General features: G+C 44.7%; 1 protein-coding gene across 7 annotated transcripts in view; it reads left to right on the top strand.

Moving 5' to 3' along the window:
- Positions 1-14660, top strand: part of ARAP3 (ArfGAP with RhoGAP domain, ankyrin repeat and PH domain 3) — a 293655-nt gene that overhangs the window by 225336 nt on the left and 53659 nt on the right. For all 7 annotated transcript variants that reach the window (XM_033926806.1, XM_033926807.1, XM_033926811.1 and 4 more), the window contains 3 exons: positions 2207-2289; positions 5158-5193; positions 9914-9977. In XM_033926806.1, the coding sequence (XP_033782697.1) occupies positions 2207-2289; positions 5158-5193; positions 9914-9977 (183 nt within the window). The remainder of the gene's footprint in view (positions 1-2206; positions 2290-5157; positions 5194-9913; positions 9978-14660) is intronic.

The raw sequence follows: 14660 nt of genomic DNA, 5'->3' as shown, positions 1-14660 counted from the left end.
AGACGACATCACCATACTCCTCTCCTTCGACCCATCAGATACCACCACCACAACAAAGCTGGAAACAACCTTAGATACAGTAGAAAAATGGATGATGGATCACAAACTAAAACTAAACTCAGAAAAAACAAAATTCCTCTTGCTCGAACAGGCCAAAACTCCTACCATCGCAGAACTGAAAATCAAAAACACCAAATACCCTATACAACCTGAACTAAAACTCCTAGGAGTTACAATAGACAGATGTTGCACAATGCAGTCCCAAATCAACAAGACGACCCAGAAAGCTTTTCTAACCATGAGAAATCTACGTAAAATCAGAAAATTCTTCAACCCAGCACAATTCAGACTAATTGTCCAATCCCTAGTCTTAGGTCTGCTGGACTACTGTAACTCCCTCTATCTTCCTTGTCCAGCCACCATGATAAAAAGACTCCAGACCATACAAAACACCGCCCTCAGACTGATCTACTCACTCAGAAAATATGATCACATAACAACTGCCTTCTTAGACTCCCACTAGTTACCCATACAAGCACGAATTCAATTCAAATTACACTGCCTACTATTCAAAGCGTTATACGGCTCCTCCCCTTCCTACCTAAACAACCGCTTAATCCAGATCTCCAACTCAAGACACAGAAGAACCCCAAACCCTTTTGCCTTTCCCCCACTCAAAGGCACACTACGCAAGAAAATGTTTGACAACCTTCTGGCAACACAAGCAGCAAAACTCAACCATTCCATCTCCAATCTGCTGACAACATCGGACGACTTCAAAACATTCCGAAAAGAAATCAAAACCCTGCTTTTCAAAAAATTCATCCAAATATCTTAACCCTTCTTCACCTACCTCAAGATATCACTTCCCCAAATAACCCACCTAAACACCTCCAAGCAAACAGACCCCTAAAATAGATGGTAATCTTACCAACTCTAACTACATTCTCTTTGTCTATATCACACAGTTTGGCACTATCATTTTACTATCCAACCCCTAAATCCCCTTAGGAATCTATCCAGCTATCTCTCCTCTGACAAAAAAAAAAAAAATTGTATCTTCACTGGAAAATGTCCAGTCAAATCTTTTGTAATCCGCCTTGAACTGCAAGGTATAGGCGGAATAGAAATCCGTAATGTAATGTAATGTAATGTAATACAATCAAAAAGTAAACACTTCTGCTCGATATAATCGCTAAACACTTGTGCAAAGTTGTGTGCTAATCTTCAACCTCAGGTTTTGAGTCTTAAGCATATAACACTGCTAAACCACAGTTGGATACGAGAGGTAGGAAAAAGCCTCAGAACCCAACCTATACTATACGTAATTCTGGCAATAAGTTACCTTGGGGTAAGGGAACCTCCTCAATCAAACCACTGCTCAAGCCTTGTGCAATGCAAATTGACTCAAATGACCATGTAGAACAACACCAAAGTACTTATCTGAATGGAGGATCTGCCACATCGACATTGGAATAGTGCTTCGCTATTCCAGCTGCTTCAGGACATGGACCCTTTTATCAATTCACCAAGTATTCCTCATTAAGAGTTCTTGGTGGGGTTCCGAGGCTTTTTCCTTCCTTTCATATCCAACTGTGCTTTAGCAGTGTTATATGCTTAAGACTCAAAACCTGAGGTTGAAGATTATCACAGAACTTTGCACATGTGTTTAGCGATTATATTGTGTAGAAGTGTTTACTTTTTGATTACCTTGGCGTCTCCAACAGTGTAGCTGCATTTCTGCCTTCCTATTATGCTACTGTGGGAATTTCCATGTCCCCTGTCATGACAGAGTACCTCCCTATCTTAGCTGTACCAAGTCATCCATCTATGGTAAGGTTACCGTATGGCTCCAGAAAAAAAGAGGATGGATTGAGATATCCAGGTTTTACTTCCACTGAATGCAATGGAAATAAGGACGGGTAGAGACATCTGTGTTTTACTTCCATTGAAAGCAAGAGAAATAAAACCCAGATGTCTCAATCCGTCCTCCTTTTTCTGGAACCAAATGGTAACCCTAATCTACGGTTAAACTGAGGTTTCTTTTCCATTTCATATGCCCGATTCTGTTCTATCTATTTTGGTTCAGCAATATACATACATTATTCACTAAGATGAGTAGGCTAGTTATCATGCATTTCTAGATTTTGATAATGTTGTATTTATGCCCTTTGGCTATGGATTACATTCTCTCTTTTTATACTAGAGCTCTAAGCCTGAGCGGGAGTGGCCTCTTGATACTGCAAAAGTTTACATGGGCATCCGGAAAAAGCTGAAGCCACCTTCTCTGTAAGTCACCAGATTCTGGATTTAATAAAAAGCCAGGTTGAAATAACTAGTGAGGCCCTACCTAGAGTATCATGTTTAGTTTGGGAGGCTGTATCTTTCTAAGGACATGAAAAGAAGGCGACAAAAATTCTATGGGGTTTGCACCAAAAGATGTATGAGAAGAGACTAGAAGACCTAAGGGGGGGGGGGGGGGGTGAATTCATCAAGGAGCGCCAACTTATTTAGCCTGTGCTAACCAATTTAGCACACATGATTAGCGCACTAAATGCTATTATATTTTTATGGGTAATTTATCATGTGCTAATTGTTAGCATGCACTAAATCGGTTAGTGCATGCTTAATCGGTTATACTAACCTTGATGAATTCCACCCTAAATATGAATACCCTAGAAGAAAGGAGAGTGGAGATATGAGGCAGAAGCGGTGCTTAAATTGAAGCCCCAGCAGTGGGGAAGCGAAGCTGATGCTGGATTGGCTTATACAGTTTAGTTCAGTATATGGCAAGACAGATCAGGACAGACTGGAGTTAGCTTTGATGGTGACTCCAGCAGTGGGGCGGACTAACTGATGCCAGATGGACTTCTATGGTCTGTATCCGTATGTGGCATGACGGGTCAAGAGCAAGTATGTGTACCACAACCTTAGAGACCTGTGAGACAAAGTACAAATATAAATTTTGAAAACAGAAGCCACTCTTTGTTACCATGCATTACCAGGCCGGGCAGGGCCCAAGCGGGTATGGCCGAGAGAGCCCAGAGCACATGGCGCTAACCGAGCGGCTAATCAATTCCCAATTGGAATGGTGGATCAAGTAATAAAAACACCTGGATTGATTCAAACTTAAAGTACTTTATTCCATCAGGAACTCCAATTTTCAGAAACCCCAAAATAACCTACATAGTTCAAAAGGCAAACTTGGCTTTCAAAAAAATATATTCCAAAAGGGCCTCCCTTGGCCCACGTCCCTCCTGAGCCACTCAAATTTCTGACACCAGGGACTGCTTACAACTCCAAGTACTATATTCAACTGGTTCCCAAAAATGCTTTCACACAGTTTCTATTCAACAGTGTTACTGGCAGCGTCAGACTGGATCTTGCCTCTGAGCTCTTCTGACTGCAGAGCTCAGGGCAGAAGGGACCTCCTCCCACAGTGACCGTTGGTTGTGATCCCTTCCCACAGGACCCACAATCCAGCCAAAAAAAAAAAAGAAAAAAATACCAAAAGACCACTGTCAGTGCTGTGCAGTGCAAACTGCCCCAGCCTAGAAAACTGTTTCTTTTCCAAAAATAGTTGCAAAAACATTCACATTGCGTTAAAGCACAAAAGAAAATTTTCCCAAACTTGGGTTTACTTGGACAACCAGCCCCATTTACTTCTTTATCCAACTTGCAAACAGTTTCAAATTCTAAGTTTGCTATATGGCAAAATTTCAGCATGACCTTAGCTCAAACGAAGTCAGTTTCCATTTCACACAGGTCAGTTTCAGCAGTTCCTTCACTAAAGTCCATGACTTCCTCAGGGTCTAAATACTCATCATTCTCAATATCCTCAATCAGAAAATCTTCCAACATTTCAGTATCAAAAGGATTAGTTCTGATCTGTGTGTTCTGTTGAGGTATTCTGCTTCAAGTCCTAGGAACTGGTCTTCCTTCAATACCCTGATTCCTCTCCAGCTTGGGTTGGTTCAGTGGCTGCCTCCTCTCTGAGCACTGCTGCTGGCCTCTGGATAATGATCCGCAAGTGTTGCTTGTTCCTGGATAAAATGGAGACTAGAAGGTTCTTGGTGTTGCCTTAAACTGGGTCCCCCATGAATGTTGCGAGTTGCCTTGTAAACATTCCCCCTAGGAACACTATTCCCAGCATTACTAGTTCCACCTGCACGTTGTTCCCCCTTTCTTAATTCAGGTGAAAACAAATAGGTATTTTCCTGCTCATGTTTGAACCTTCCCTGACTGGTTCTAGTTCCTGGTTGAGGTGTTGGTAAGGTTCTTCCACTTTGGGACATTATTTTCCCTTGCCTAGTCCTTAAAATATTGGGAGTTGTTATAGATCAACACTTGACCATGAAAAAGCAAGTAGATGCCTTGGTGCAAAAGGGTTATTATACACTTTGGAAGCTGCATACTATAAAATCATATTTTAAGTTTCCAGCTTTTAAACTTTTAGTTCAGTCGCTACTTTTAAGTCTTCTCAATTACTGTAACATTGTCTATTTGACATGTACCAAGAAAGAGATGACTAGGCTCAGACTGATTCAGAATACAGGGGTCAAATTAATTTATGGTCTAAAGAAATATTATCATGTGACTCCTTTTTACCGTGATTTGCGTTGGCTTCCAGTGGAGGCGCGTGTTTTGTTTAAACTGGGCTGTCTTTGTTACAAAGTTGCATATAGTATTGCTCCAATCTTTATGTCCGATAGATTCCTCATAACATTCTATAAACATAGGAGAGAATCACATGCATTGTTTCATTTTCCATCTGCTCAAGGTTGTAAGAGCAAGAAATCCTTGGAATATACACTAGCATTTCAGCCTGCTTTTTATGACAGGGAATTCAGGCCACTGTTGCGTAGTGCTTGTTCTTACAAGCACTTTAGAACTCAGTTGAAAACTCATCTATTCTCAAAATATTTGGTGAACTAATCCAAATCATCTTTAGGTTATGTTATTTTTAATCTTTTGTTCACCGCATTGAACTTACGGTTATGCGGTTTATAAGTGCGATGTCATGTTATGTTTTCCTACCCCCCTCCCAGGTCTACCCTGTGACATCTTCCTTTTTCAGATATTAGTTTTGTGAAACCGAATTTCCATCATAAGACTCAAAAGGTTTTTTTTGTTTTTATCTTCCTTATTGATATCTAGGTGGGGATTCACTGTATACCTGGAAAAGCAACAGCTGTAAGTATTTCCCTCTTTGAAGTTGTATAAAGTTCTGTCCTAATTGTACTAAATGGCTGAAGGGACTCTCAGACTGCCTGACTCTGTTTTCCTCTCATCTCTTTGAAATTTTTCTCTTTCATAACTTTTTTTTTTTAATCTTTATTGATTTTTAAACTTTGATAGTGCAATATAAATGATGTTATACAAACTACATGAAATCACACTATTAACTATACAGTTGATAGACTAAACAATCATTTCCTCCCCTTTTTATCTTAATTAATAAAGCAATAATACATATGATATGATTTCACTATTATAATGAAATAATTTATCTCCTTAAAATACGTTTCCCACCCCTCCCCCTTCCCTGGATGTGCAAGGACTCTAATGAAAAAAGAAAGAAAAAAGCATAACCCTAATTATAATGCAATAAAATTAGTCAATGGACTCCATACATCATTAAAGGACTTATTGGTCCCCAAATGTTCCATCATCATCCTTTCATACATATACTTAGTACACATAGTTACCCACCAAAAAGTAAAATTAATTCTATCATGGTTTTTCCAATTATGAGTAATCCCTATTCCTGTCAAGATCATGAAAAGGCGACTTTTATATTTATCTAAAGTAGGTTTATTCCATTCATGTGATGTTTTTTGGTGCCATATCATGCTTCCCAGAGCACTCTTTATTAGGGTTACCATATTTAAGGACGGGAAAACCCGGATGCATGGTCTCACCCAGTTCCGCACTGACACGCCCCATTCTGCCCCCAGCCCCACCCCATTCCGCCTCTAGTCCCAACCCCCAAAAAAGCTTCATCTCTTTTTTGATTACCTCCAGGTCACATCTGGAGGACCTCCGGCAGGCGCAGATGCGTGTGCCATCATCCACGCATGATTGTTGAAGGCCCTCCAGATGTGGCCAGAGCTCGGGGTTTTCCAAAATCCAGACAAACTGCCAGGTTTGGGAAAGTCCGTCCAGGAACTCACAGTCCTCTCAAAAGAGGACATGTCCGGGTTTTCCCGGATGTCTAGTAGCCTTACTCTTTCTAGAATAGAATTGAGTGTTCTGGCACTCAACTCTGGGTGTGAGGACATACACTATCGGAAACCTAGTGTAAATCCTGGTGTGCAAATTGGATATGGATCCCTGCTATTCTTTAACACTGCACATCATTTGTGAATGCCTCTGACCCACCCATGTTCCTTCATGGCCACAACCTCTTTTCAGTTGCATGTGACTCAATTTAAGACCCCATTGTTACGAATAGTGTATAGTCAGATTGGTGCCTAAATCATAATTAGCGCCGATTAAGGATTTTTAGCTCCAATAATTATTTATTTTGGGCACCCAAATTCAGGCAACCTTTATAGAATCCAGGGGTATTTTTTTGTGTGGTGAAGCAAGATAAGACAACCCCTGGCTAGGTAAGAAAGTCCAGAAATGCTGTTATCTAATATTTAAAGTTTATTAAAAATTTTATATACCGCCAAGCCATTGTGGATTCAGGCTGTTTACAGTAAAACACAATAACAAAAAGTTAAAAGAAAATAGAACGCCATAAATTATATGATGGCAGACCTATTCATTCAGCTCAGTGTCTTCTTGAGTAAGCAGGTTGATAAATTTGATTAAAGGCTCCTTTTACAACGGTGCGTTTAAGGCCTTAACGCACGGAATAGTGCGCGCTAAATTGCCGAGCGCGCTAGACCTTAATGCCAGCATTGAGCTGGCGTTATTCGAGAAGGGTACCGCACGGTTTAGCGTGTGGGTATTTAATGCGTGCTCTAAAAACGCTAGCACACCTTAGTAAAAGAAGCCCTAAATGCGAAGTCAGTGTGAGGAAGGAAAACAGAAGCAAAAAGCACGTGTTAATATCTAGAGATGAATAAAATGATTTCTGCAACTATAACAATGTGGAGAACAATTCTGACAGGTAAAATTCATTTAAGCTGTATTATTATACTACTGTTTTAGCCCGTTACATTAACGGGTGCTAGTAAAGCCTCCTTCCCTCACATGTTCCTTTCCATAGTTTGTCCCACCCCCCACCCTCCGAAGCCAGCTTGCCTGCCTGCCATCCCCCTGTGCAGTAGAACTCTCTCCCTCCCCCCTCCCCACCAGCAGCACCTCTTCCCTGCTCCCCTATCGAACAGCACCCCTTCCCTGCTCCCCCTCACTGCCTTCCATAGTTTGTCCCTCCCGCATCCTCTGAAGCCAACCTGCCTGCTAGCCATCTCCCTGTGCAGTAGAACCCTCTACCCCCCTCCCCTGCCACTCTCTCCGCCGTTCAGCCGACCCCATTGACCCTCCCACCGTGAGACAGAGTGCCAGATGGGCTAGTGCTGGGACGGATCCAGTCTTACCAGTACGTAATTTGCATTAATATAGTCGGTGCTGGGGTCACTTCCTATATATTGAAGCCTCACCCTGTAATGATCATCTGAAAGGAGAAGGGAGAGATAATTGAGAAAGGTGCGAATGGAGGGGCTGTGAAGAGGAGGAAGAGACACAGTGTGTACTCACAGGGCAGGACATTGGTGTATCTGTTCTTGGTCCTGTTCACTGGCTGCTCCACTGCTGTCCTTGATTGGGTTGTGCCCACCCCCTCCCAATGCGAGACAACCGTTAAACCTCTGGCTCCTGCAGCGGCCGCATCACATTAAAGACGCTGCTTCGCAGCCTTCCCATGCTCTGATTTCTTCTGCCACGCCGGCAGAGGAAATCAGAGCATGGGAAGGCCGCGAAGCAGCGTCTTTAGTGTGATGCGGCCGATGCTGGAGCCGGAGGTTTCTGCGTCTCGCAGTGGGAGGGTCAATGGGGTTTCGGGTGCGCTGGGAAAGAGTACACGGGGGGGGGGGCGGGGAGGCGGCGAACGACGGCAGTGAAGTTACAATGAGGGAGGGAGTAGAAACGCGCATGCGCACTCTTGCCTGCGGGGCCCTACAGCTCATGGAAAACAGAAGCACGCAGGTAAGAGTGCGCATGCGCGCTTAGGGTTTTATTATATTAGATAAAATATATATATTCTCACGCCGGCAAATAAACAAGGGGCTCCTTATACTAAGCCACATTAGGGCCTTTACATGCTAAATTGCCAAGCGCGCTAGACCTTAACGCCAACATTGAGCTGGCGTTATTCTAGAAGCATAGCACGCAGTTTAGCATGCGGTAATTTTGTTCATGCGCTAAAAACGCTAGTGCACCTTAGTAAAAGGAGCCCAAAGCTTTAATAGTGAATTTTCATATAAATATATTCAACTCAGTATATTCAATACATGTATCTCTCTCTATCGTTGTTGTTTTTTTTTATAGCAAACTTCAGTAGCTGTATTCAGTCCCAATTCACTTACGAGAAGAATCATCATTAGGCCGCTTTAAATCAAATTGAAAAACTTTCCTATAATCTTCAAAAAGCACATATCTTTTCACAGATGGGATCCCTCTCCTATACGTCTCTCTGTCCTATTCATTATTGTAGTTCTCCCACCTAAACTAACCTAAACCTTAAGGGGCTCATAATCGAAAGAGAAAAGCATCCAAAAACCGGCCTAAATAGGCACTTGGACGAACATTTCTCAAAAACGTGATAAATAAAAATAATAAAATAATAAAATCGGGTTTTGGACGTATTTCTAAATGACCTAGGCCTTCATAGTGCCGCTGAATGACCAAAGCTAAATGGGGCGATTCAGGAGGCGTGTCGAGGGCGGGAGTTGGGCAGGACGTGGGCCGGCTTAGAGACTTAGTCGTACAGCATGTATAACCAAAAGTTTTACAACAGAGCCTAGACGGAACTTGGACGTTGTGACAGGTATAGAAAGCTAACCAGGTAATAAGTATAGAAATCCAACCAGGTCGTGCATGTGCAAGACCGGAGGGTTAGGACTTCGATGGGAAGATAGGACTCAATGGGAAACCAAGATGGCCCCTTCTAGTGATTCAGACAGACTCGTGACCTGTTTGGGCCGCCGCGGGAGCGGACTGCCGGGCAGGATGGACCTATGGTCTGACCCGGCGGAGGCACTGCTTATGTTCTTATGTCACAATAGCAGCTCTGGTTATCAGAGGCTCTAACTTTTCACACTATTTATTTATTCAGTTTTCTATACCATTCTCCCAGAGGAGCTCAGGCATTTTCCCTGTCTGTCCCGGTGGGCTCACAATCTATGTAATGTACCTGGGGCAATGGGGGGATTAAGTGACTTGCCCAGGGTCATAAAGAGCAACGTGGGTTTGAATCCACAACCTCAAGGTGCTGAGACTGTAGCTTTAACCACTGAACCTCTCTAGAAATCAAAATGTAGTAAAAGTGAGCCAAGTAAAGGACAGTCAAGCCATTGTGACATCACTGAGGAGGTCTGGAATGAGGCATTATGACATCACAATACCAGCTCTGGTTATCAGAGGCTGAAACTTTTCACACTATTTATTCAGAGACTCAAGCATTTTCCCTGTCTGTCCCGGTGGGCTCACAATCTGTCTAATGTACCTGGGGCAATGGGGGGATTAAGTGACTTGCCCAGGGTCACAAGGAGCAGCGTTGGGTTTGAACCCACAACCTCAGGGTTCTAAGGCTCTAGCTTTAATCACTGCGCCACACTCTCCCTCCTAACATAAAATCATTAAATGCAATCCAATTCTTTGAAGCATGTTATTCTTTCTCTCCATGTCCCTAGGAAATAATTCCTATGGTTTAAATTGTCTACTCGTTTTTTTTCTTCTGCAGATATTTGTGTTGTACGGAGCAATCAGACATGTGGGACTGGATTACCAGCATTCTCAAAGCACAGGTAATTTCTAGCACTATATTCTTTAATAGGATTTTATCAAATGACAGAACTCATACTGTAGTAAATGGTGGGAACTTCCTAGTAGAGAATGACACGGGGGCAAATTTTCCCTGTTCCCACGGGATCTCTTTATCCCTGTCCCATTCCTGCAAGTGTTCGAGGCTTGTGCGATTAAGGCACAGCTTGCAGGAATGGGATGGGGACAGGGACAAAACTCTCAGGGATGTGGATATTGAGATCCCACAGGTACAGGAACACATTTGTCTCCGTGACATTCTCTACTTCCTATATGTTTGCTTCAATCTGGTTGTAGCTATACAAGCAGTACTCTAGACCAGGGGTAGGGAACTCCATTCCTCGAGGAGCCGTATTCCAGTCGGGTTTTCAGGATTTCCCCAATGAATATGCATTGAAGGCAGTGCATGCAAATAGATCTCAAGCATATTCATTGGGGAAATCCTGAAAACCCGACTGGAATACGGCTCTCGAGGAACGGAGTTCCCTACCCCTGCTCTAGACTATGCTAATAGAATGTATAAATTTGACCTCTGGCAAAAGTAGTCATTGAAAACCAAATTCTACATATTGAGCCTAAAAATATACCTATGCACTTTTCTATATAATAGGCACCTAAAGATGAATACGGTTTATAGCAGTGTCTTGCAAACTTTTTTTTTGCCCTGGCACACTAATGTTTTTCTATGGCACACCCGCAACCACGCTCCAGACCCACACGAATCTCGTCTCATTGTCCCTGAGCTCAGGGCCGATCCGAGAGCCTCCAATGCGTGGACATCGACACGATGATGTTGAACACATGCGTGTATGCACACATCATCACGTCGACATCCACGTATGCCCGGAGGGGCCCTCCAGACATGGCCCTGAGCTCAGGGAAAACAAGATGAGATTCGTGTGGGGGCAGGGAGGAGGAGAGGCGCTGACAGAAGTGACAATCAGTATACATCTTAAGAACATAAGAATATAAGATTTGCTGCTGCTGGGTCAGACCAGTGTTCCATCATGCCCAGCAGTCCACTCACGTGGCGGCCCTTAGGTCAAAGACCAATACCTTATTTGAGTCTAGCCGTACTTGCGTATGTTCTTTTTCTGGAATCCCGGGAGGGTGCTTTCCCCTATAACAGCCTCCGGAAGAATGTTCCAGATTTCTACCACTCTCTGGGTGAAGAAGAACTTGGGTCCTTCAGTCCCTGGCGGCACACCTGGAATTTCACCACAGCACACAGTTTGTAATTCATTGGTTTTTTTAGATAGCACTTATGGCCTGGAGCTTGCCTAACTTTAGGTGCGGCCATTTGCACCAACAGAAGCATGGTGGAAAACCTTGTGTTGAAAGCTAGGTGCAGATTCTATAATGATGTGTGTAGCTTTGAGGAATGCTTCCGATCTCCCCATAGCCCTCCCATATCTGCACCCCCTTTTTGACGCCATGTGTAAGTTAAAACCAATTAACACTAATAATTACTTGTGAAAAATCCAATCATTGCTAATTAGCTCGTCACTCAATTAAGTTGTGCATTCAAATTGGGTGAACATAAGAACATAAGCAGTGCCTCCGCTGGGTCAGACCATAGGTCCATCCTGCCCGGCAGTCCGCTCCTGCGGCGGCCCAAACAGGTCACGACCTGTCTGAATCACCAGAAGGGGCTCCCTTGCCACCTTGGTTTCCCATTGAGTCCTATCTTCCCATCGTAGTCCTAACCCTCCGGTCTTGCACATGCACGACCTGTTGGGTTTCTATACTTATTACCTGGTTAGCTTTCTATACCTGTGTTACATCCCAGCACCTCTCTCAGTATCCCACGATCCCTTTATCCCTCAGGAATCCGTCCAATCCCTGTTTGAATCCCTGTACGGTACTCTGCCTGATCACTTCCTCCGGTAGCGCATTCCAAGTGTCCACGACCCTTTGGGTGAAAAAAACTTCCTTGCATTTGTTTTGAACCTATCTCCCTTCAGTTTCTCCGAATGCCCCCTCGTACTTGTTGTCCCCTTCAGTCTGAAGAAACTGTCCCTATCCACCCTCTCTATGCCCCTCATGATCTTGAAGGTCTCTATCATATCTCCCCTGAGCCTCCTTTTTTCCAGAGAGAAGAGCCCCAGCCTATCCAACCTCTCGGCGTATGGGCAGTGTTCCAACCCTTTTACCAGTTTCGTTGCTCTCCTTTGGACTCTCTCAAGTACCGCCATGTCCTTCTTGAGGTGTGGCGACCAATACTGAACGCAGTATTCCAGATGTGGACGCACCATCGCTCGATACAATGGCATGATGACTTCCCGCGTCCTGGTTGTTATGCCCCTCTTTATGATGCCCAACATCCTGTTGGCTTTTTTCGAGGCTGCTGCGCACTGTGCAGATGGCTTCAGTGATGCATCCACCAGCACACCCAAGTCTCTCTCAAGTCTGCTGTCTCCCAACAATGCCCCCCCCAATTTGTAGTTGAACAACGGGTTCTTTTTCCCTATATGCATGACCTTGCATTTTTCCACGTTAAAGCGCATTTGCCATTTGTTTGCCCAGTCTTCCAGCTTATCCAGGTCCCTTTGCAGGTCCTCACACTCCTCCCTGGACCTAACTCTACCGCACAGTTTGGTATCGTCTGCAAATTTTATAACCTTGCACTTTGCCTCCTTTTCCAGGTCATTGATACATATGTTGAAGAGTAACGGCCCCAGCACCGATCCCTGTGGCACACCGCTCGTGACTCCCCGCCAGTCAGAATATTGGCCCTTCACTCTGACCCTCTGCAGTCTACCTGACAACCAGTGCTTGATCCATCTGTGCACATCCCCTCCCAACCCGTGGTTCCACAGCTTCCTAAGCAGCCTTTCATGTGGCACCTTGTCGAAAGCCTTTTGAAAATCGAGGTAAATGATGTCTATGGGTTCCCCATTGTCCACCCGACTGCTTATTCCCTCAAAGAAGTACAGAAGGTTCGTTAGGCACGACCTTCCCTTACAGAATCCGTGCTGGCTTGTTCTCAGTAGGCCATTCCTCTCGATGTGCTCGCAAATGCCGTCCTTGATCATAGCTTCCACCATCTTCCCTATAATTGAAGTCAGGCTCACCGGCCTGTAGTTCCCGGGGCCACCCCTCGATCCCTTCTTGAAGATAGTTGTGACATTCGCCAATTTCCAGTCCTCTGGTACCTCACCAGTTTTCAAGGATAGGTTGCAAACATGCTGGATTGTGCCCGCTATTTCTTGTCTTAGTTCCTTCAGAACCCTTGGGTGGATCCCGTCCGGGCCTGGTGATTTATCGTATTTTAACCTGTCTATCTGTTTGAGGACATCCTCCTTACTTACCTCTATGTGCTCCAATTTTTCGGCCTGTTCCCCACTCATGAGCTCCTCTGAGTCCGGTATATTAGATGTGTCTTCGCTCGTGAAAACCGACGAGAAGAACGTGTTCAACCTCTCAGCTACCTCTTTATCATCCTTAATCACTCCCTTCCTATCCCCATCGTCCAACAGCCCCACCTCCTCTCTCGCTGGTCGCTTCCCCTTTACGTAACTGAAGAATGCCTTGAAGTTTTTCGCCTCCCTGGCCAGCCCCTCTTCGTATTCCCCTTTCGCTTTTCTAACCTCTTGGTGGCATTCCTTTTGGCATTTCCTGTGCGCCTGGTGATTTTCCTCCGTTGGGTCCTTTTTCCATCTCCGGAAGGATACTTTTTTGTCATTTATTGCCCTCTTTACTTCAGTTGACATCCAAACCGGGTTCTTTGATCGCTTGTTCTTGCAGCCTTTCCTGAAACTGGGGACGTACATTCTTTGTGCTTCCTGCAGGGTGTCCCTGAATAGGGTCCAGGCGCTTCCCACAGTCTCCATCCTAAAGATGTTTCTGAGCTTCCTCCCCACCATTTCCCTCATAGCAACATAGTTCCCTTTCTTGAAGTTGAGCGCAGTTGTTGCGGTCCTCCTTACTATGGGTGTCCTCCTTTCTAATGTGAATCTGATCGCGTTGTGATCACTGTTGCCTAGTGGTCCTTCCACTTCTACCCCTCTTGCAAGCCCCCCTAATCCGTTTAGGATGAGGTCAAGAGTAGCACCCCCTCGCGTCGGTTCTTTGACTAGTTGCTCCATGAAGCAGTCCCTCACAGCTTCTACAAATCCTGTTTCCCTAGTGCAGTTGGAGTGACCCGTACTCCAGTCTATTCCCGGGTAGTTGAAGTCCCCCATCACTGTTACACTTCCAGTCCTGCATTCCTGTCTCAATTCCGCTTCCAAGTCGTGTCCGACTCCTTCTGGCGTACCAGGTGGGCGATAGTACAGCCCCAGTTTTATGCCTGCACCCTTGTTTCCCGGCAATTTGACCCATAGCGATTCCAGCCCCTCTGCCTTCGTTGCCATATCCATCCCGACCGAGTGGATAGAGTCCTTTATATATAGTGCTATGCCTCCCCCCTTCTTGTGGGTCCTGTCCCTCCTGTAGAGCTTGTACCCCGGCAGCGCCACATCCCATTGATTTTCCTCTGTCCACAAGGTTTCTGCAATTCCAATTATATCTAGGTCCTCCCCCTTGGCCACGACTTCTAGTTCACCCATCTTGGCCATGAGGCTTCTTGCATTTGCGTATAAGCACCGCAGGTCCCGTAGGTCCCGTCGTTTTTCCTCCACCTCTGCATTTACCTGGGCCGCCTGCCCTTGGATTTCGGGCAGTTC

The sequence above is a fragment of the Geotrypetes seraphini genome, chromosome 18, assembly GCF_902459505.1.
Source record: "Geotrypetes seraphini chromosome 18, aGeoSer1.1, whole genome shotgun sequence".
Lineage (NCBI taxonomy): Eukaryota > Metazoa > Chordata > Amphibia > Gymnophiona > Dermophiidae > Geotrypetes > Geotrypetes seraphini.
This window is presented reverse-complemented; position numbering and strand designations above follow the sequence as displayed.